This window comes from Numenius arquata, chromosome 7 (assembly GCF_964106895.1).
Source record: "Numenius arquata chromosome 7, bNumArq3.hap1.1, whole genome shotgun sequence".
Lineage (NCBI taxonomy): Eukaryota > Metazoa > Chordata > Aves > Charadriiformes > Scolopacidae > Numenius > Numenius arquata.
In genome coordinates this window covers 39,605,753-39,626,815 of record NC_133582.1, presented here as the reverse complement: position 1 = coordinate 39,626,815, position 21,063 = coordinate 39,605,753, and the positions used below count along the sequence as shown (strand labels likewise).

The following is a 21,063-nucleotide window of genomic DNA, read 5'->3' as shown; positions in this document are numbered from 1 at the left end:
GTATTTTCACCATTTGAGAAATAGCTCTTAAAAACATACAGAATTGTTACAGTTAACACACACAAAACAAACACTAACATTACAGGTACTGACTCAAGCAGAACTTGCTATATTCTTTTTGCTTCACATTCCGTTTCCCTCCCAAAAACATCCCCTCTCATCCATTTCAGCTCATCCTTATCCACACCCCTGCTGTCCACTGCTCTCCTGCTTTTGCTTTCAAGTTGTTTCTTCGCTTTTCAATTATTTCTTCCCCATTCATCCTGATTCCTTTGCTTCCATTTTTTGCTCTGCTTTCATCTTGTGCTGGTGCCGCTTCCCGTAGTAGGATTCCAGGCTGGATAAATCCTCAGTTACCTTCTTGCGCACTCGTTTTTTTATTTTTCCCCATTGCATGCCTTTAAACCCTTTTCCCCCTCGGTTTACTTCCCCCCCCACCTCAGATTATCTTTTTACCTTCCCATCTCTTTGCCCGTCCTCTAGCTGTGCGTTAAGGTGGAAAAAGCGGGAACGTGAAGCTTACGAGCCTTGGGATTCCGGGGGCGGGGGGGGATGCCCGGCAGCAGATGCGGCGGCTCCCACTGCAGCCCCCCCCAGCTGCAGCGCTGCCATCGCAGCCTCCCTTGGCCAGCATCCGCCGGGAAGCGTTGCCTAGCGATGGATGCACACTGGCAATTCCACATTTTGCAGCCTTCCTACCACTCCCCCCCCCCAAAACAGGGCAATTGCTACATATAATGATACCATACAAATCTGCTAAAATGTATTAATACCAATTATTGCCATCATTATTCAGCTTTCTCAAAACAAAACCCTCCCAAACAGCTCCTGATCAACAAAGCGTAAGAGCAGGGAGTGCTGCATCCTCTTTAGTAACGAGGTAGCACACTTGATAGCAGACATAAAATTCTCCAATTAGAGCCTCGCTTGATCATTTTGTCCCATCTGTGGTTTCTTGTTTGTTTGTTTATTCTTCATTACCTTTAGAGAAAACAAGCCTTAGACAAGCAGGGTATGGCTGGCCAAAACCGGGCAGCTGAACAACAAAGAATGGGACTTAATGGAAGAAAACATCCTTCCGATTAACGCTCCGTCCCAGAAAAACATGGAAAAAAGGAAATCTCCTTGCTGGGTGTACAAAAATACAGGTAGAAAGGTAACTGTAGAGTACTGAAACAAACAAAGCAGACTGAAGAGAAATTTAGTCTTTCCCTAAACTAACCTTAAGAGCTGAATTCTTCTAACCAGAGAAATCCAAATGACTGCTTACAAATTTCAACTCTCACAACTTGCCAGCAACAGTTGGTGTCCGCCTCCCTTTGTCCCATTCATGCACTTACACCACCTATATTCTTATTTTTATGCTTTCTTGCCCATAAACAGCTACATCTAGTTCCCACTCACAAAAAACCCACACCAAAATAAACAAACAGAAAACCAAACATATTTAAAACAAGAAAAGGGAATTGACAACAGGAAAAATTAAATATTTTTCAAAAACACACCAGAACAGACAAGATGAGTTGATTGGAAAGAGACTTACAGGACTTATCGCCAAAAAATTATTCTACCCAACTCTTCCAAAGGGACATTTCTCTGCAGCAAGGGGAGCACAAAACTCTGTATTTCAGTGTTGGAGGTACAGGAAAGACTTGTCTGGTTTGGTCCCTGCAGTGAGGATGACTGCTGCTTTTCATCCAAATATTTAATGATACATAAACTGTTCTAGAGCAGACAGCTGAAGGAAGGTTTCTTCTGCCAAAAGGGAGTTACCAGAAGACCCATACCTTCTCTTACTTATACACACTGTCCCTCGGACTCCATGGACCTTGTATCACAGAATCACAGAATGATATGGGGTTGGAAGGGACCTCTGGAGATCATCTAGTCCAAACCCCTGCCAAAGCAGGTCCACCCACAGCAGGTTGCACAGGAACATGTCCAGGTGGGTTTGGAATGTCTCCAGAGACAGAGACTCCACCACCTCCCTGGGCAGCCTCTTCCAGGGCTCTGCCACCCTCACAGGAAAAACGTTCCTCCTCATATTTAGATGGAACTTCTTATGTTCAAGTTTGTGCCTCTTGTCCTGTCCCTGGGCACCACTGAAAAAAGACTGGCCCCATCCTCCTGACACCCACCCTTTAAGTATTTATAGGCGTCGATCAGATCCCCCCTCAGTCTTCTCTTCTTCAGACTAAAAAGACCCAAGTCCCTCAGCCTTTCCTCTTAAGAGAGATGCTCCAGGCCCCTCATCATCTCTGTAGCCCTCTGCTGTACCTTCTCCAGCAGTTCCCTGTCCTTCTTGAACTGGGGAGCCCAGAACTGGACTCAGTGCTCCAGATGGGGCCTCCCCAGGGCAGAGTAGAGGGGGAGGATGACCTCCCTCCACCTGCTGGCCCACAGTCTTCCTGATGCACCCCAGGATGCCATTGGCCTTCTTGGCCACAAGGACACATTGCTGGTTCGTGGCCATCCTGTTGTCCACCAGGACTCCCAGGTCTTTCTCCTCAGAGCTGCTCTCCAGCAGGTCAGCCCCCAACCTGTACTGGGGCAGGGGGTTATTCCTCCCCGGGTGCAGCACCCTACACTTGCCCTTGTTGAATTTCATCAGGTTCTTGTCTGCCCAACTCTCCAGCCTGTCCAGGTCTCACTGTACAGCATCACAGCCTTCTGCTGTGTCAGCCACCCCTCCAAGTTTTGTATCGTCAGCAGTTTTTGTATCATCAGCATCAGTATTCCTTTTGATACTGAGTTAGGTTCAAAGGGGTTGGAAGCTTCCTTCTACCACCTCAGTGTCCAGCCTAGCAACACTTCAGAAACTGAAAGATGGACCAACGAGGGCCTAGCATGAAGCAACTACCACCACGTTCTGTATCAGAAATTGTTCAAATGAAGGCGTCTCCAAGATGCTCTGCTGTGCACTTATCCAAATGCCATCACTACAGAGGCAGGTGTACTTTCAGGTCTGCATCCCAGGTACTTAGGAGCATCCTGGGCACTGGAACATGTCACTCACAAACTACTTGCACTTAGGCTTGCATAAAATGCTGTAATGCCTCTTTGTCAAGGAACACAATCAAAACTAGGTCTCATGAAAAGGTAAGGGTCTATCTTTGTGGATGACACTACTAGACTTTGATGCCTATATCCCAGTCAGACCTGTGACTAAATCATGTGAGAAAATGCCACATGTTGGAAAGGAGATAAATGTGTTCCTATAGTTGCCTAACGTGCTACTTATTTTTCCTATCAGGCAAACAAAACAATCAAGAACAATTTCCGCACTGCAGATCAAGTCTGCAAAATCTAACTCCCTGAGTACAAACATTCGAACCTGTATCTATGAATTAACAAAGCCAGGATTTATCACGTAAAAGAACTTCATTTTTGTTCACAAAAAAATAAGATGTTCCCTATTAACTTCGGCACTTAAAACTCAGATTTTCTTCAGAAATTAAAAACTCAAACTAGTAAGTTCCTACTGACAACCAGGGTCCTCAGAGTTCCCAGTAACATCGTTGCTCAAACAATATAATCCTGTTCAACAATCCTACATTTTTCAGACTCACAGAGTAGAAATCTAAGATTTAGCACCTGGAAGCCACGTGAGGGTAAAAACTGTGAGGTGGTTTGCTTAACTCAAACTTCAATCTAAGGTAGTAAGTCAGAGGGCAACTTATCCCCACCTCAGTTTGGGCAAGGTTCACACAGCATGCTCGTCACACCGAGAAAGCCAGATTTTTGAAGTTAGAACGCCCCACCTCAACTGTGACTACTCCTATGTGCTCAAGTATAAAGCTAACTTAAAAATAAATTCCGAGCTAAATAGATTTATTTATTCCCATTATGCAAACTCAAACCCAGGAGGATGTTTCAAACATGGTTTAATTAACAAAGTCCTGCCACATTGCATGAAAACATCTACTCAGAATTTAAGTACAATATGCAAAAACTGCGGAATTGAACAGTGCCAGATTTTCATCTCTAGCTGATCAATACATCAGTGTCAATCCATTAAGAACATCTGATTTACACCATTAACAGTCACCATAACATTGTGATGTATTCAAAGTCAAGCTCATGCATAAGTCATAAGCTCACTGGAAGCCTAAATCTGAATCTACATGAAGTGATCATACCATGGGCGGTGCTGCTTCCTCCATCAATTTCAATATAAGGTTCTGTGCTTGCTCTCGAACTTGGTCTTTGGCATCTCCCATACGATCTATCAAAGGCAGGAGAACTACAGGCAAGAGAAAAAAAAAAAAGAAAAAAAAATATTAAACACTCAATGAAGGTCTTCTAATACTTAAGGATGCTTCCTGAAACAGATTTAAGATACATCTCATTCAAAAAATAAAAGCTGATTTTAAGTTGGTCAAAATATTTTAAAGTCTCAAATGTATTTTTGAGTATGTTACAAGATTAACAACAAATACATTGGACTGAAAATGAAGAAAACTATCTTCCAACAGGCTAAAATGCAAGAGAGCGTCCCATCTTAAAACCTTTATGAATGACTACAATTTCATCTTCAAAAAGTACGCCAGTAGCTTCTGAATATCTAGCTTTTCTGACAAATAATACTGGGCCTGGTGAGTGGGAAAGAACAGGAACAGGAAAAAAGGACTATTTCAAAATCAGGGGATTTTTTTTAAAATTTTTAGAAGTTCTTGAAATTTTTTAAGTTTTAAATCCTCCTATTCACACAGTCCATCTTCTGGAAACTCTGCGTTACTTCAGTAAAAGTATCGGTAAAAGTTACTATTTTTAAACAAGTGTCCTCAAATAGTATTTAACTAAATTGCACGATAGCTGATGACTTCACATCCTAAAAACCAGAACTTTCTCAAAGTGAAAAGACCTGCCAATTCTTTTCGCTTGCTTATCCAGAGAGAAGTTTATCATTTCAAGTGATAAACAAATGAAAGTTACAATATTTAGGAAAGTTATCTGAACAAACGCAAACCACAATCCCCAACCAGCCCATCCTTCTGCTCCTGCAATCTAGTTAAGCTGGGGCTAAATTTGCAATTAGCATGCCACATATTGCAAACTTTTAAAACCAGCAGAATGTTTACCTTGAGTCTTTTGGAGGCTTGCTCATTTTGCACCAAAAAAAAAAAGAGACACAGTAACAGCGAAAATCACCTTTTGCTGGGTTTGGTGTTACACCTCTGAACACCACAGAGTATTTTACAGTTGCTGCTTGATCTCTCTCAGCTGTCGACTGCTAAAAAATTAATTTTCCTATTCTATTCACGGAAGAAATAACTGTATCGCCCTATTTTTTCAACGGGAACTCTGAAAGAATTTTAAAAGTACTTAATGATTTTATAGCAATAACTATACAATAGCATTGCCAGCAAAAGAAAGGGAACAGAATCAGTAACTCGGGAGGTCTCCTCAAGTCCTCTGTTCCTACATTAAAACCAGCAACCACTTCTGTACCACGGTTACTCCTGGACAAACGCACTGCCGAAGTGTGAATTTCCCTTCCTGCTGTATCTGAACACTTGCTAATCGTCCTAATCTGAATATTTAATTCTACTGGATCTGGATATTTCACTGATATCTTTCACTCCCATTATCAAGTTTTAGCATTTTTCATCTATCTTCTCTTCCCTTTCTCCTCTGAATAAATTATTGTCTTCCCTCTACATTTTAAAGACGAGTGTTTGGGGTTTGTGGTTTTTTTTTTAGTTTGAGGGTTTTGGTGTTGTTTTGTTGGGGGGTGTGTGTGTTTGTTTTGTGTTGTTTGGTGGGGTGTTTTTCCATTTTGTGAACACAGAAGTGAGGCACTGGAACAGGATGCCCAGAGAAGTTGTAGAGGTACCATCCCTGGAGGTGTTCAAGCTGAGGTTGGATGGAGCAACCTGGTCTGGTGGGAGGTGTCCTTGCCCATGGCAGGGGGGTTGGAACTGGATGATCTTTGAGGTCCCTTCCAACCCAAACCATTCTACGATGATGAATTTTGGGACTACACAGCTGACCTCTCCCTTAAATTTCCAATCACCTACATACTTACTGATTACATTTTTCTTCTCAACAGTATTTTTCATGATTATTTTCAGCACTTTACGCACTATGTATTTTGTAGCATATAAAATACGTAGGGTACATATTTTACCCACACCATACGTTATTGGTGAGGTCTGCTACATCAACCTGGCTGTTGGGCAGCTGAAGGCAAGTCTTGCTTTGCGGAGAGGGAAACAAACACAGCCGACAGAGAAGCTTATTCCCGCGGAGGGAAACACAAACGAGTGCCAGTCCTGCGGGAAACACGGCTCCTCTGTGCCTCATTAGCAGGCTGAGTCAGTTGACGGAGCGGCAGATACCAGGGCTCCACTCAAATCACCAAGGCAAACACAGAGAACAGCTACTGGAAGCCGCTGAACAGAGGTGAGGTCATGGAGTTAAACGAAGCGATGACACAGCCTGCAGATTCCAGGACACGCCAGCCTTTGTCACTCGCAGAGCTCTGACAGAGGGACAACCCGCTGCGGGAGCTGTTAAAGGGCCCAAATCTCTGCAGGCTTGATCCCTTCCCCACCCCCCCAAATCTCAAGTTTCTGTAAGACCCCACGTAAGGCGTGAAATACTCTGTTTGCATAAGAGAAACGAAATTAGGCTGCTGAATGCTGGCAACCACCAGCTGGTTTTCAGTTTGGTAGACCACCTTCTCTTTCAGAATAAGCTCAAACAGGAAGTTATTTGAAGTTGGTTGCCTCTTGAGAAGTTTCAGAACACTCAACAACCAGAAGGGGATCTCCTCCAAGCAGATTTCAATTTGAATTCCTAATGCCTTCATCGCTTTTTCTCCAAAGGTTAAGACAAGTCTAGTGAAAGCTATAGAGTAAAACAGCTGAATTGTGTTAGCTGTCCCTTCTATGAATGAGTGGGAAACACACTTCCCTGCCTACAAATTCTGACCACGTTTGAGACACCCAAGTCCATCCCAGCATCCTGTTTTGTTGATTACCCTTCTCTTTTCCCTACCCCAAGCCTCCTGGCCTCTCCTTGCCCCCCTCTAGTCCTGCCCAGTCAAAAAAATCACAGAGCACACGATACTTTGAGTGCTCATAAGAAACCTCACCTAAGGCCAAAGCAGTATTTGCCTGTTTACGAGGTGAACTGAGGACATACTCAGACATTCAAGATGATACACACACACGTCAATTAAAAGCAGGAGCTAAGAGGTATGTTGGAACTGAGCCAACAAGAACAGCCCGGGGAGGTTTTGGCACCTTAGGAAGCATCTGCTAGTTGTCTGTGCACTAAGGTTTTACGAAAAGATTTTTACCTTGGCCAGCTTTAGGCAGGTTTCTATCCCTACTGGGAACAGCTGAAGTCACACTCACAATAGAAGAACACTCTTCACCAAAAACCAAGTCTCCGCTTTAGCAGATTAGAGCGCTACTACATCCGAAAGAATGGATGAGCAGAAAACACATCACTAAGAACAATGCTTTCCCTCCCCACCCCCCCAATCTTCATTCTGAAAACAACCAAACAATCATTTTGGCTGACACTTTAAGTTTTCTATGACTCCTTATCAGCATTATCAAATCAGCATCCTTCTTTATGCTGCTGTGCAAATACGTGCCTTTGGTTGTGCCTGGCATCAGTCTGCGAGCTCAACAATCTCAATTAGATGTTGGAGTTAGAAGAACGGTGAGGAAGGAGAAGTAGGACCACGCATGAAGGCAGTATTCAAAGTGGTGGTCTCCTAACAAGTTACCCAGTGATATATATTATTTGTCACATTCGGTATCGATTCACCCTCTGCTGCTGTTTTACATTAACCTTATCCATCTTACTCCTTCTGTTGCCTAGTTTCTTGAATTATTTCAAAGGGATTTGGGAAAACCTAATAACATATGGTAACTTTCTTCCTTTTATTTATTTCTGCTGATATGCAGAGAAACATTACACTAAATTTAGGAGACGCTGATTCCCTTTGCAGTTGCTGGTCATTTCTTGCCGAGCCAAGAAGCACTGTACCCCATTCAATTTGCCTTTTTGCCACATTTTAGCATATTGTCAAAGTTTCCCATCACTACCAGCCACTCCTGAGCTTTTCCTGTTAAGATTTCTACATTGCTATACCACGATTTCAAACATTTTGATTATTGAAGAGAACTTAGAAGCCTCAGTAAAAAAAAAAAAACAAACAAAAAACACTACAGCACACTTTAATTCTACCGGATCTACCTTAAACTGACCTGCTATTTCCATCAGAGCTGCTATTTATACCTTTTCCCTTTCTAATTGCAGAATAGCTACCTTTCTATCATATCCCTAACAGATCTTATTATCCCATCAGTTTCTTTTCCATTGTTTGTTTTCCTTCTCTTGGCTCGGTAAACCTAAATAAAAATTCATTTCTACAAAGTCACATAATGATTTCATCACCACTAGGTGGGCAGTAGATGCAAGACGTAAGACCAAAACCAACCTAGAGAGTCAGAGCACAGCCTTGAGAGATTAAATATTTATTTCCTCTACCAGGACTGAAGAGGATAAACAAGGAAACCACAGAAATCAACGCCTAGAATGGTACACAATGTATTTTTAAAAATCCCGAGCAGCTTAACTGCATGACCCCCTGCAGCAAGGAATGCCACAGGTAGCACAAACAATTTCCTTTTGTTAAACTTTAACAAGAATTCCTTCTCTTACAACACAAATACGGAGCTTTGCAGTTTGTATTATTGCTTACAGCTCCCTCTCTATTCCTTCTCTCTTGACCACTTATACCTGCTCTTTGTAAGCACTCACTTTACACACACCTTCTCACACCTACCCGTTTCTATGAACCCCCTCCAGGTAGTCCAGGTCTGCTCTACTGCAAAGACTTCTAAAAAAGCATCAAGCAAATAAGAATCTTTACCAAGGAAACAACATCGGTGTTGGCAAAAATTACGTTACTAAAAAGCCTAACTGCTTGTCTTAGACATTTAAAGAAAAGGCTTTGAGGACAGAAACAGATGAGATCCAGGCAGCAATATCTTCCTAGTCTTCTTAGAAACCTCGCCAGCTCAGGCAACAGCATTAAAGAGCTGCCCTTAGAGAGGAGGGAGGGAAACTGCTGCCTCTGCAATTACAGCAGTCTCAGTTCTTCCAGCTCAGACGCATGGGAGAGAAAGGAATCCCACAGAGGCTCCTACGGGGCCAGCAACAGGGCTGGCCTGACAGACCCACTTGGCCAAGGGCTACTACTACGCAAAAAAATCATTAGCAGGCTCTCAGAGAGGGCCTCACCACTCCTCTCTTTGAGATAAAGTCCAGCCCACAGTAAAGTTTAATCAAAAGCCATCTCAGACCTTAACGTGCTTCTTTACATCTCTCCAGGAGCCAACTAAAAATAGCGTTAATGAGATATAGTCTTCATCACCAGTAGCAGTGGGAAAAACCAAACTTCTTATTTTCTTTTTAATACTATACATCCATGAATCTGTCAGGGTCTCAGTCTCAGGAAACACGAGAAGAAAGCCTTCAAGTCCAAAAAGTTTCAAGAAGACCGGAGAGAAAACCAGAAGGTAGACAACAAATGTTCATGTCATCTCCTAAAATTTTGTAGCTCTAGGCTACATTTTTACAGAACTAGGATTAATTAGAAGCAAACAGAAACCAAGGCAGGCTAGGATTTCTCTGCTCTTACTTAATGGCACCGCACTTGTAGATGTCATACAGCAAAGTGTCCACAGACAGCAAGAAGACGAGACTCTAAATCACAGCCTGTCACTCTGGCGTGAACCACTGCAGGTAAAATTAATTCCTACTACAAATAAATTCTGGTGCTAGTCAGCCAGGACATAAAAAGCTTAAAAAGGTTGCACAGGGTGGGGTTTTTTTGTTTGTTTTGTTGGGGTTTTGCTCTGGTTGTTTTTTGGTTGGGTTTTTTTTTTAGGTTGGCTTTTTTTGTTTGGTGGGGGTTTTTTTGTTTTGTTTTTACACTAAAGTTTTTGAGAAACTGTCACCAAGACAAAAGAAGTCACAGCTTAGATCAGCTATGATCATTAACTATAGAGGGAATCAAAGAACAGGATTTTCTGAGATGTTGCGGGAAGTTCATCTTTTTGTTAAATTGGAAAATATAAAAGCAATTCAAAACAACTATTCTGGAGAAAAAAATACAAATAATGGAGTCTTCTCTAAAAGCCTTTTCCAAAAAAAAAAAAAAAAAGTCTGAAATAGTCAGCATTTCATTGTTTAAGAAAATGCTACAACACATACCCAACACAGCTTTTCCTGAGGTCAATACGCAATAAACTAAAAAGGCAGTACCTGGCAAACACCTGACTCTCACTTAGATGCAACAAGGTACCTTTGAGACAAGATTTCTCTCACATAAATGGAAAAGCTTGCTTTCTATTATCTGAGCAATTCAATTTCCTGAATTATTTGGTTTACTGAATTTCACTGAATTTTTTTTAGAGTTGGAAGGGACTGTAGAGATCATCTAGTCCAACTCCCCTGCTGAAGCACAATTGCTTAGAGAATGCTACTCAGGACTGCAATTTCAGTTAAATTTCATTTAATTTCAAAATTTTCTCTAACATCTGAGGTTCACCATCCAGAGACGTGGGTCAGATGATCTTGAAGGTCCCTTCCAACTTAAATTATTCCAGGTTTTACGGTTAGGTGTTCTGCAAGCATTTGTAATCTGGAGTCCCACACTATGACATGCCATTAGTCTCACCATGTAAATTAAATTAATAATGAAAAATAAGAATAAAAAGCAGTCAGTCCCTAAAACCTGAACATCCAGTATTTTTCTACATGCTATAAATCCATGGTAGCTCATGCTAAAACAATTCTTGATTTTTACGGTGTTGAAGAAAGCATTTCTCCATTAAAAACACTTTTTGAAGAGTCTTAATTAAACTGCACATTTAAGTCTTTTCCATTCAAAAGTTTCAATCACTAAACAAGAGAAAAAGCAATAATTAAGAACCTGGGTGACACTTATACAAGTATTCCTAAATTCTTATACCAAATGCTTTTAAATCCAAATTCAATCAAAAGATAAGCGCACGCTGCAAGTCCTTACAACTGCTTTAAAATACATCAGCCAACATATCTGCATGCTTAATTATGACAATAAATCTGAAAGAGCATTTAAATTATTCTGAAGAGTCTAATTTAAAGGTTCTTTCACCACTTGTAGAAGCCACCTGGGAAAGAATTTAAACACTTCAAATCGGTTTCACATCTTAGTATATGGCACTACAACTATCTTTCAATATTACTTTTGCCCACTGGTTTCTTTTTACTGTAAGAAGAATTTGAAACTGCTGTTACCCATATGCACACATTTACATACAGGGGTTTCATGTGTAAAATGTGTATCTATATTCAGATTTGCACATAAATAAATATGTGTATCTGTGTTTGGACTTAAATAAGTATCAAGTATCTTTCCTGTAATTTGCAAGTAAGAAGTATATTTTGCAACATCTTGTAAGATTGTATGTGAAAGTGAATGACAATATATAATTATATCATAGACTAACAGACAGCTCAGTATATGCAGAAAAGTACATCGTGATATAACACCACATGAAAACCAAAACAGATTCCATATACCTTTATTACACTTTTTCTTTTCCCATATCCTTGGCAACAACAAGAGGCCAAAATAGCATTCACTCATCTTAGAAAACAAAACTGCAAGTAGAGACCTTTCCCAGAAACTCTATCATCCAGTCACATTTGCCCATAATGCTAATATTCTCTTTTCTTCCTGATATATAATATTTCAATAATTAATGCCATCACCTGGGAAAAGAGATTGTGACAGGGTAATTAAGTTCTCTTACATAATCTCTTTTAATCACAGAACAAGCAGTAGTTTTAAATACTAAAAGATGTAACACTTAAACACTCCTTAACCTGCTTTATTTTTTCCAGAATACAGCAGTCTTAGGAACTTACAGATACCCTGATATTTATTGCTTCCAAAGTATTTCCAAGCATCTTCACTGAAAGTAGTAAAAAAAAAAAAGAAAGATTCCAAATTCCAATGTCCGAGTTCCCAGAACACTGGTGCCAGCTGCAGAGAGTGTGCAATGTGATTAATCATAAAAGGATAACACCTTGGAAAAAAAGTTACCGCAACATTAGATTGTTGCCTAGGAAACTGAATAAAGTCTCTTATCAGGCATTATACTTCAATACAAAGACTGCTCACATGCTCTTCAGAATATTGGAAAGCATCTGTCCTACAACTATTGTCCTGATTTTGCCCAAATCGAATTTATGGCATATATGCAGGCTGTAAAGATGGAAATAATAACAAAGCATTCCTGTTTTTTTCTTCTTAGCAAAAAGCCTGTAATGCTTATGGGGGTGAATAATAAGTCACATTATTTTTCTCTGCACTTAAGGAAATCTATCCCCATTATAACTGAACGGGAAATTAAACTGGGGGAAAAAAAGTAATGTTTTGCCATGTTACAGTTGAGTAATACGCTATTATATTTCCATCACTTAATGAGTTGTGAATCATGAATAAAAACATCTCAGGGTCACAAAAATGAAGTGCTCTTTATTAAGAACAAAAACACATTTAAGGTTCCAGGTATTTTATGACAAAACACAGCTATAAAACTGAAATTTCACCCAGAAAATAGGATTCTTTGTATTTTTAAAAAGGCAGAAACAGCCGGTAGGTCTTACACATATGTATCTTCCTTCACTAAATTCATGGTGCAAAGCTGATCTTCAGTGGGCATGCAATAACTAATTACAATAAATGAGAAGTTAACAACATTTAGAATATTTTAAAGTAATAATTAAATTGCCTGGAAAAGTTCTATTACACTTGCCTTCGAAAAATTATAGTCACATTTATTTGATCAAAACAGACTATACCATAACAGACCAATACCTACTATATAAAATACTACTGTGACTTCTTGTGGGGCTCATTACTTAGTTGGAGCATTTTGCTTCCAAATTTCCCAACGTTTTCATGCTTCATACCATGATCTTTATTTTCTCCTCGTATCACCTGTACGAATTGCAAATTTGCGATGCATAATTACCCACCTCATTAACTAGGTTCACATCAAACAATAACTCAACTGGGCATAACCAAGATACAAAAGAAAAAAAGTTAAAATGGCAGTTCGCAGATAATCACAGAATTGTCTATGTTGGAAGAGATCTTAAAGATCGAGTCCAACCATCAACCTAACACTGACAAAAACCATCACCAAACCATATTGCTAAGCACTATGTCAACCCATCTGTTAAATACCTCCAGGGATGATGATTCCACCACTTTCCCGGGCAGCCCACTCCAACGCTTGATAACCCTTTCAGTGTAAACATTTTTCCTAATATCCAATCTGAACCTCCCCTGGTGCAACCTGAGGCCATTTCCTCTTGTCACAGAATCATAGAATTGTTCAGGTTGGAAGGGACCTTTCAGATCATCTAGTCCAACCATCAACCTAACTCTGATAAAAACCCCCATCACTAAACCATGTCTCTAAGCACTATGTCAACCCAGCTTTTAAATACCTCCAGGGATGATGCCTCAACCACTTCACCTATAGGTGTCTTATCACCTGTTACTTGGGAGAAGAGACCAAGGAAAAGTTTCTTTACTGAAAGTGTTATTGAACCCTGGAACAGGCTGCCCAGGGAAGCAGTTGAGTCACCACCCCTGGAGGAATTTCAGAGACCTGTAGATGTGGTGCTTAAAGACATAGTTTGGTGGTGGACTTGGCCAATCTAACAGTTGGATTAGATGATCTTCAAGGCCTTTTCCAACCCAAATGATTCCATGGTTCTTCTTTCTTCTGGCATCTGTAAAGAACTCGCTATACGTATAGTCAGTACACAGAGTCAGCTATGGCACAGAAAAGACAATATAGCTTTTATAGAAAGAAGTGGTACCTCAAACTTGTAAGAGGTAACTCAGCTCTCTGAGTTAGAAAGAACTAACTTTCTGCAGAATGTAACTTGGCTAACAGAGTGTAGTTGGATTTGCACATAGTTCTTAAGAACAGGTCTCACAGGAAGGAAAGTACCATAAAGATAAAGGCATGGAGGAAGAGACAACACCCTGGAGAGTGGACCCTACATCCACTGTCACTGCACAGCAAACAGGTTGTTACAGCAGACGGTCTCACAAATATATTAGGTCGATTTTCAGGAAGCAGCAATATAATAAAGATTATCAATAATTATGGAAGTAATCGATGACATAATAAAATCAAACAGAAATATGCCACTATAAACACATGCTGCATCCGTGCTGCTATGGCTTCCTCCACTGGAAAGCACTACAACAGAAAGGCACCAAAAGCGGAAACAAGAACAATAAGAACTGTGGAACCACATGTATACAAGAAACAATTAGACCGGGAGTCTTACCCGGGATGGGGAGGGATAAAGGATTGCAGAGGAGGGGCACAGAAGAGATCCATAAAATGAAGACCGGCGGTCAAGAAGCTAAGAAACAATGTCTCACCTCTAACACAAGATCTAGCAAGCATCAAGTTATCAGGCAGCCAGTCCAAAACCAGAGTTTCACATAATTAAGCATTACAACAGAACACTGTAGAAGCCAAAGGTCTGTGTGGGTTCTAAAACAAACCAGATAGAGCTGAAGGAAAACTGGGTGACAGGGGAGACACTGAAGATACCATCTGCCTCCAGCTGGCCCTAAACTGTAAGACTACTGACAGCACGGGGGTCAGACTGAAGGAGTTACCACTGCACGTTTGTCCTGTCCTTACTTTCTTCTCAGGCATCTGCAAACGGATCGCTGTCAGACAGGAGTCTTTGGTCTGACTTACCAGGGTCATTCTTGGATTACATGAGATGCCAAATCTGTGGAGTCAACAGAACACCATTTGGGAAACTGCTGGTTCTTTAAGTTTTGTTGAAGGAAGCATTTTTCTTGCTCACCAGTATGCTTTTAATTATTCTCATAAAGCCTGGACTATTCACATTCCCAGACTTTTACAATGAAGTTTTTGTATTACTGCTTCAATGACAAAAACCAGAAAGTTACCCAAATCTTGCGATAAGACTTGGAGAGACAGCTACCAGCTGAAGCACATTCATACTATAAATCACTCTTAAAAAAGTCATCTAAAATAAAGACAGTTTTCAGCCTTTACTGAGACTAACATTTCGGTATCTGTTAAGCTTTCTATAAAAGCTGATCATGCACAACAATGATTCGCAGATTCAGCATAGTGCACCGTACAGGTCTTGGTTCTGGAGACACTCAGAAGACCAATTTCAGTTGAAGGCACTGCTACTCAGCTTCTTCAAAAAGTACTTCTGAAATACACAGCTTCAGATGTCTATTGTCTATTAGCTACACGTCTGACGGTCACCCAGTGCCAGCACTCTTTTTGGTTTTTTAAAATATAAATGCTATTGAGTACTGAAACTTAAATCTCCAGTTTGCTCATAATCTCAAACTACTCAAATAATGGGACAGAAAACATTGTGTTGTCAAACTACTCTCAAATAATTCACACAAGAAAAAAAAAAAAAAAAACAGAAGTAGTGAAAAAACTTTCCAACCTTTAATAAAATTGCTGTAATTTTAAGTTCTACACACCACTAAAATATAAATCAAATCAGAGTAAAACTCTGAAGCCTAGCACTATTTGCCGCTACAAATGGAGACTACTCAAAAATCAATATTCTGCATAGCACAATACTGACTCCAATTCCCTTACGCTGCTCCAATACAAAACTAACCAGCCAAAGAAAAAGCCTTTGCAAGAAAATAGATATAAATTCTGTAACAGAATCACAGAATGCTATGGGGTTGGAAGGGACCTCTGGAGATCATCTAGTCCAACCCCCCTGCCAAAGCAGGTCCACCCAGAGCAGGTTGCACAGGAACGTGTCCAGGCAGGTTTGGAATGTCTCCAGAGACAGAGACTCCACCACCTCTCTGGGCAGCCTCTTCCAGGGCTCTGCCACCCTCACAGGAAAGAAGTTCCTCCTCATGTTTAGATGGAACTTCCTATGTACAAGTTTGTGTCCCTTTCCTCTTGTCCTGTCACTGGGCACCATTGAAAAAACACTCTGCTGCAGTCGTTCTACAGCTTCCTGAAATACGCTTCCAGTGACTTTAGTTAGTAACTTGTCATAAACTATAGTCTGTATTCCTAAACGTTTAAATTTTGCTCATTTCTTAACTCTTAAATACAAAAGCAGACATGTTGAGAAGAGGAAGCTTGACATTTTGACAGACTATTTGATAGCTGAGGATGCTGGAAGAAGATACAAGACAATTCACACGAATTTTGGAAGAGGACATTAAGCTAGAAACTTCTGTTAAAAATAGCCAGTGATATAACACCAGTGCTAATGCCCTGGTATCACTTTCTCTTTTCAAGGACAGCAGCAAAATGAGTTGAGCAGCGTAGTTTGCTTGTATGTCCCAGAACAACTGTTTCACACTCAGGCATACACAGATCCATTCGTCTGAAATTCATTCAAGTAAACATTTCACAGAGGAATAACAGCTAGGAATAACAGTTAGGAGTAACTTTTTTCATCCCATAAAAAGTTGAGACTACTAAAAGCTACAGTCCAGTTTTCTAACAGGAGGTGGACCACAAAGTCCTCTGAGACCACAGGCTTCAGCAGACATAAGGCTCTAATTAAAGCCAGCCACAAATAAAACCTCGAATCTTTAACACAAGTTAAAGGTAACACTTACAGCATCATAGAATGGTTTAGGTTGGAAGGGACCTTAAATATCATCTAGTTCCAACCCCATTATGTTCCAATGTAATTTTTAGATGACTGTCTTGGAGATTGGTAAGCAAGAACATAGCATAGGAGTGGTAGCTATACAGCATGAAACTAATCACTACAAATATATTCCTGGAACCTTTAAAAAAAAAAATCCCAACCGCCACCTAGAAATGAATATTTACAAGTTAATGTAAAATTATGTAAATTCCAACAGCAGCAGTAAGATGCCTACCAATATATTCTAATAAGCTCAGAAAGCTTTCAACATGTTCCACTTCAGCTGCTGGGAGGGAGGGGGGTCACGGACAACACACACACGTAAGAGTGTCTTTTATTTTTTGGTCTTAAGAAAAAGAAAGTTGTACTTCACTTACCAGTTCCTATATAGGATTTAAAGCGTCCCGATAGTCTGTCGACAAAGGCACCTAAAACATCTAATCCCAGTAACGCTACCTGTGGAAACAAAAGCATTAGACATATGAAACGGATCACTAAAGAGATCTTTAGAATATATTTTAAATAAATTAGACACGTATGTATATGCAAGCATGCTGGAAGACTATTATTTTAACTTAAAGTTCCAATTAGAGAGCTGATAATTGCCTGAAAGCTTTCATTAAGACAAAGTTATCAGAATATGTTTGGAATGGATCAAGTATATTTGCATACAGAGCAGTTCAGTACTTGTCCTAGACAGAAAATAAGTATCAGACATTCAATGTTTTAGTGTTTTCAACTACAAATGATTAAAATTCAAATAACTATGAGGACTAAGGAGTTGGAAGAAGCTCTTCCCCCCGCCCCCGATCATATATTAGGACCGCAGTTTTGTCCCTCATTTTCTTTAAAAGATGCCTCTAGAGACCTAAGTCCGTATTAACTGAAAATCAAAATTCCTTTGAAACACGTAACAGTAAGGCTGGAGGCCTTACCTCCTCCTCTACCAGTTTTCTAAACTGCTGAAATTAAAACAGAATGACTTAACAACAAAAAAAGGGAGCAGGGTGCAGTTACCAGACTCAGAAAAGGCAAACAACTTAAAATGCAAACCTAAGCCCCCAAACACAAGTACTAATACAGACTGGAAAAAAAAAAACAGCACAAAACAAACCAGGGTTTAAGCAGTTTCCCAGATGCTAAGAGCTTACTTCAATCTGGTTACTTGGCTCAGCCACTAAGGTCATTACATCGTTTTCCAAACTCCCCAAAGAAAACAACTGAGCGAAGCTAATACTGTCTTCCTTAGCAGCTCAGACCACACCATTTGTCCAGCTGCTTGTGAAGTCAGGGAAGTTTTATTTCTCTTCATTTACTCTTGTTAAAACAAACAAACAAACAAACAAAAACACATCAAAAAAAAAAAATCAGAAAACAAAAGGAAGTTCAAAACATGACTGGGATTGTGAGGAAATTCCCATCTATGAGCAGAAACTAGATGAGAGGACAATATACACTAATACAGAAACAAAAACATGATCAGAAATGACCAGCTAAACAACCATTTTAACAGGTCAGGACACTTTTTTTTTTCCACCCCTATCCTGCACACTCTTCCAAGACTTCCTTCTTAATTTCCTATAATAGTTCATTACGAACACCAGAACCTGCATTTTCACATCTTGCAGTTAACTCCATTTGCTGCCCATGAAGGTGCAAATGGCAGAGGAGGGACCTCCTCGACCCTGGGCATTCAGAGCAGTTTTTCCTCCTCTTCTTTTTTTTTTTTTTCCTACTAAGACATGCGCTGCAAATCTTTCCCCACAAAGACATGCACAGAATTACTCCCCTCTATTAGCTATTTATTTTCTTAAAACTTGGAACCACATTTTCTCAGACAACTCTTTCCTTAAGATCCTTATCTGTCACAATTGTCCACAGCAGACAACAGAACAAAAAAAAAAAATTGAGTGGAGATGAATCTGAATGCATCTGGCCCACCCATACGGGATCCCACCAGCCTTGTTTCCACAGAAAACTAGATAAATAAGGTCCCTATACAATCTAGGATCTGAAGCAACTGCATAATTAAGCAGATTTTAAGAAGTTTGACATTAGTACAATAATTCTCCTTTTAAACAGGAGGTACAAAACTTAGCTCCACATTAGTACAACTTACTTGGAAGCTTCCACAATTTTATTACATACTAGAAGAGAGACTAGAAAATATAAGTGGAAGGCGTCACTGGCTTAAATTAATATATTGCCAACAAGTGACTGCATCTACAGCCTTGGATGAGAAAACAAAACACTGTAATTGATAACTTAGACCAAAAAAAAGTATGTCAGCTTCCCAAAAGCTCTTTCCTTTAATGTTCTTTCTCCAGATTGTCAAGCTGTGGCCTCACGTTGCGCCAGGGGAGGTTCAGATTGGATATTAGGAAAAATGTTTCCACGGAAAGGGTTATCGTACATTGGACTGGGCTGCCCAGGGCAGTGGTTGAGGCACCATCCCTGGAGGGATTCAAAAGCCGGGTTGACATAGTGCTTAGAGACATGGTTTAGTGATGGGGGTTTTTATCAGAGTTAGGTTGATGGTTGGACTAGATGATCTGAAAGGTCCCTTCCAACCCGGATAATTCTATGATTCTATGTGAGACCCGAGACGAGATCTCAAACAAAGAAGTGATGCCCGAAAGAAATAAGAAATTCATTCTGGATATACATTGTTTTCCTATGCTTCTGTTTCCTGATTACAAGCCCCACCTCAGACTTGTCTTACCGGGACAACTTAAGAAAACTTTCCTCTGCAAGTATTTTGGGGTCTGTCAATGCACAAACCACAGTTTCTCCTTTTGCAAAGATACTTATGGAGAGCCTCCCTCTTTTCTGCACATTTAATAACCTTTCTAAAAATCCCTCTTGAAGAGTTCTACCATTCTGAACAGCAGCAGCTCAGAGATTTTAAAAAGTAAAGCACGCATGGCTGGTTTTTACTACAGATCTACTCTTTACTAATCCCAAAGAACAGTTCTGAGTAAGACAGAGAGTATTGCTTAATTCCTCCAGTGCTTAACCTCTAAGGTTTGGAGGGGGGTTTTTTTGTGGGATTTTTTTGCCTTTTTTTGTTTCGGGGTAGGGGGCAGGTTTTGTTTCTTTTTGAAGTCTCACCTTGGTAAAAACAGTGGCCATATGGAATATTTGAACCTCCATATACCCAGGGGTCAGAGGCTTGATAACTAATGGAGAAATAGCTATTCATTCTACCATGACTGTTACTGCCAACAAAGAATCTGAACACTCGCATTTCATTTGTGTAAGAGTATTTTATTTTGATCAAGAGCACCCACTGAGAAAATGCCTGCATATTCCGTATTTTTGTATCTCTCCCTGTGAATGGGCGAAGTTTAATCACCTCTTATGATGCAAGTCACAGTTATCCTGATTAACCATTCAAGCGGTTGTCAATATAGTGTTGGCTCTTCATAACTGCCTATCAAAGGTTTGCTTAATGAATGCAGTAGGGGTTCTACTTCAACAATTAATGTACTAAGCCACTTCAGTAAATACTATAAATTTAAATATCCTGAGGAGCATTTTGTCTTGTGATGCCCTTACTGTATGAAAACACATAGTTTAGACTGCACGAGATGAAATAAGGCTTTCAAAAGTCAGAGCAAGGTATGAGACTAGCCCTGGCTTTAAGAAATGCAAGAGTAGCAAACAACGCTGTGAAATCCTCATCTCCTTGGCAGCTGCTGAACAAGAACTTTTACAGATAAGAGGTAATGGAACAGGTGACTACAGTCTTAAAGGAGCAATCCTTCACCTACAACATAGTGGTTATTCTTTAGCTCGTACAAAGTCCTCTATGGTCTACAACTTTGAAAAGGTAACAGGTATGAAGCGTCATGGTATCTGCGGTGTGAGAAAGTACAATGCAACCTCAGGCTGGAAAGTAAGGGGGAACTGCTCTAGCTACAGAATTGGCTCTTATGCCACATTCCAAAAGCAGTCAGCTGAAGCATACCACTACAGAGCACAGCAAATAAACTACCTCTTACTGCTTTTGTAAATCGGTCTTAACACTTCTCTGCTTTGATACACAATGTTCTGAGTTTAAGCATCTTCTGGTAGGTACCATCCACACAGTATTCAAGCAGCCTTTTGGAAGGAGCCCTTAACAACTGACAGGGTGTCACATGAATAGCATTCAAGGAAAAAGAACAAAAAAAAAAAAAAAAAAAGAAAACCAGAAACAAAACCAAAACCACCCACCCACAGAGGTCAAGGCAGAATGGATCTGCAAGAAAAAGGTTCCAAGCTCTCAGACACTGTGGGGACCATGTACCAACACGGGCTCTCCACTATCAA

The 21,063-nt window shown here is 40.2% G+C and overlaps 1 protein-coding gene across 18 annotated transcripts in view; it reads right to left on the bottom strand.

Annotated features, from left to right (window-relative positions):
* The window catches only part of CLASP2 (cytoplasmic linker associated protein 2), a 154,986-nt gene that overhangs the window by 124,621 nt on the left and 9,302 nt on the right, over positions 1-21,063 (bottom strand). For all 18 annotated transcript variants that reach the window (XM_074151128.1, XM_074151133.1, XM_074151134.1 and 15 more), the window contains exons 2-3: positions 17,127-17,205; positions 4,140-4,243 (exon numbers count right to left, since the gene is read on the bottom strand). In XM_074151128.1, the coding sequence (XP_074007229.1) occupies positions 4,140-4,243; positions 17,127-17,205 (183 nt within the window). The remainder of the gene's footprint in view (positions 1-4,139; positions 4,244-17,126; positions 17,206-21,063) is intronic.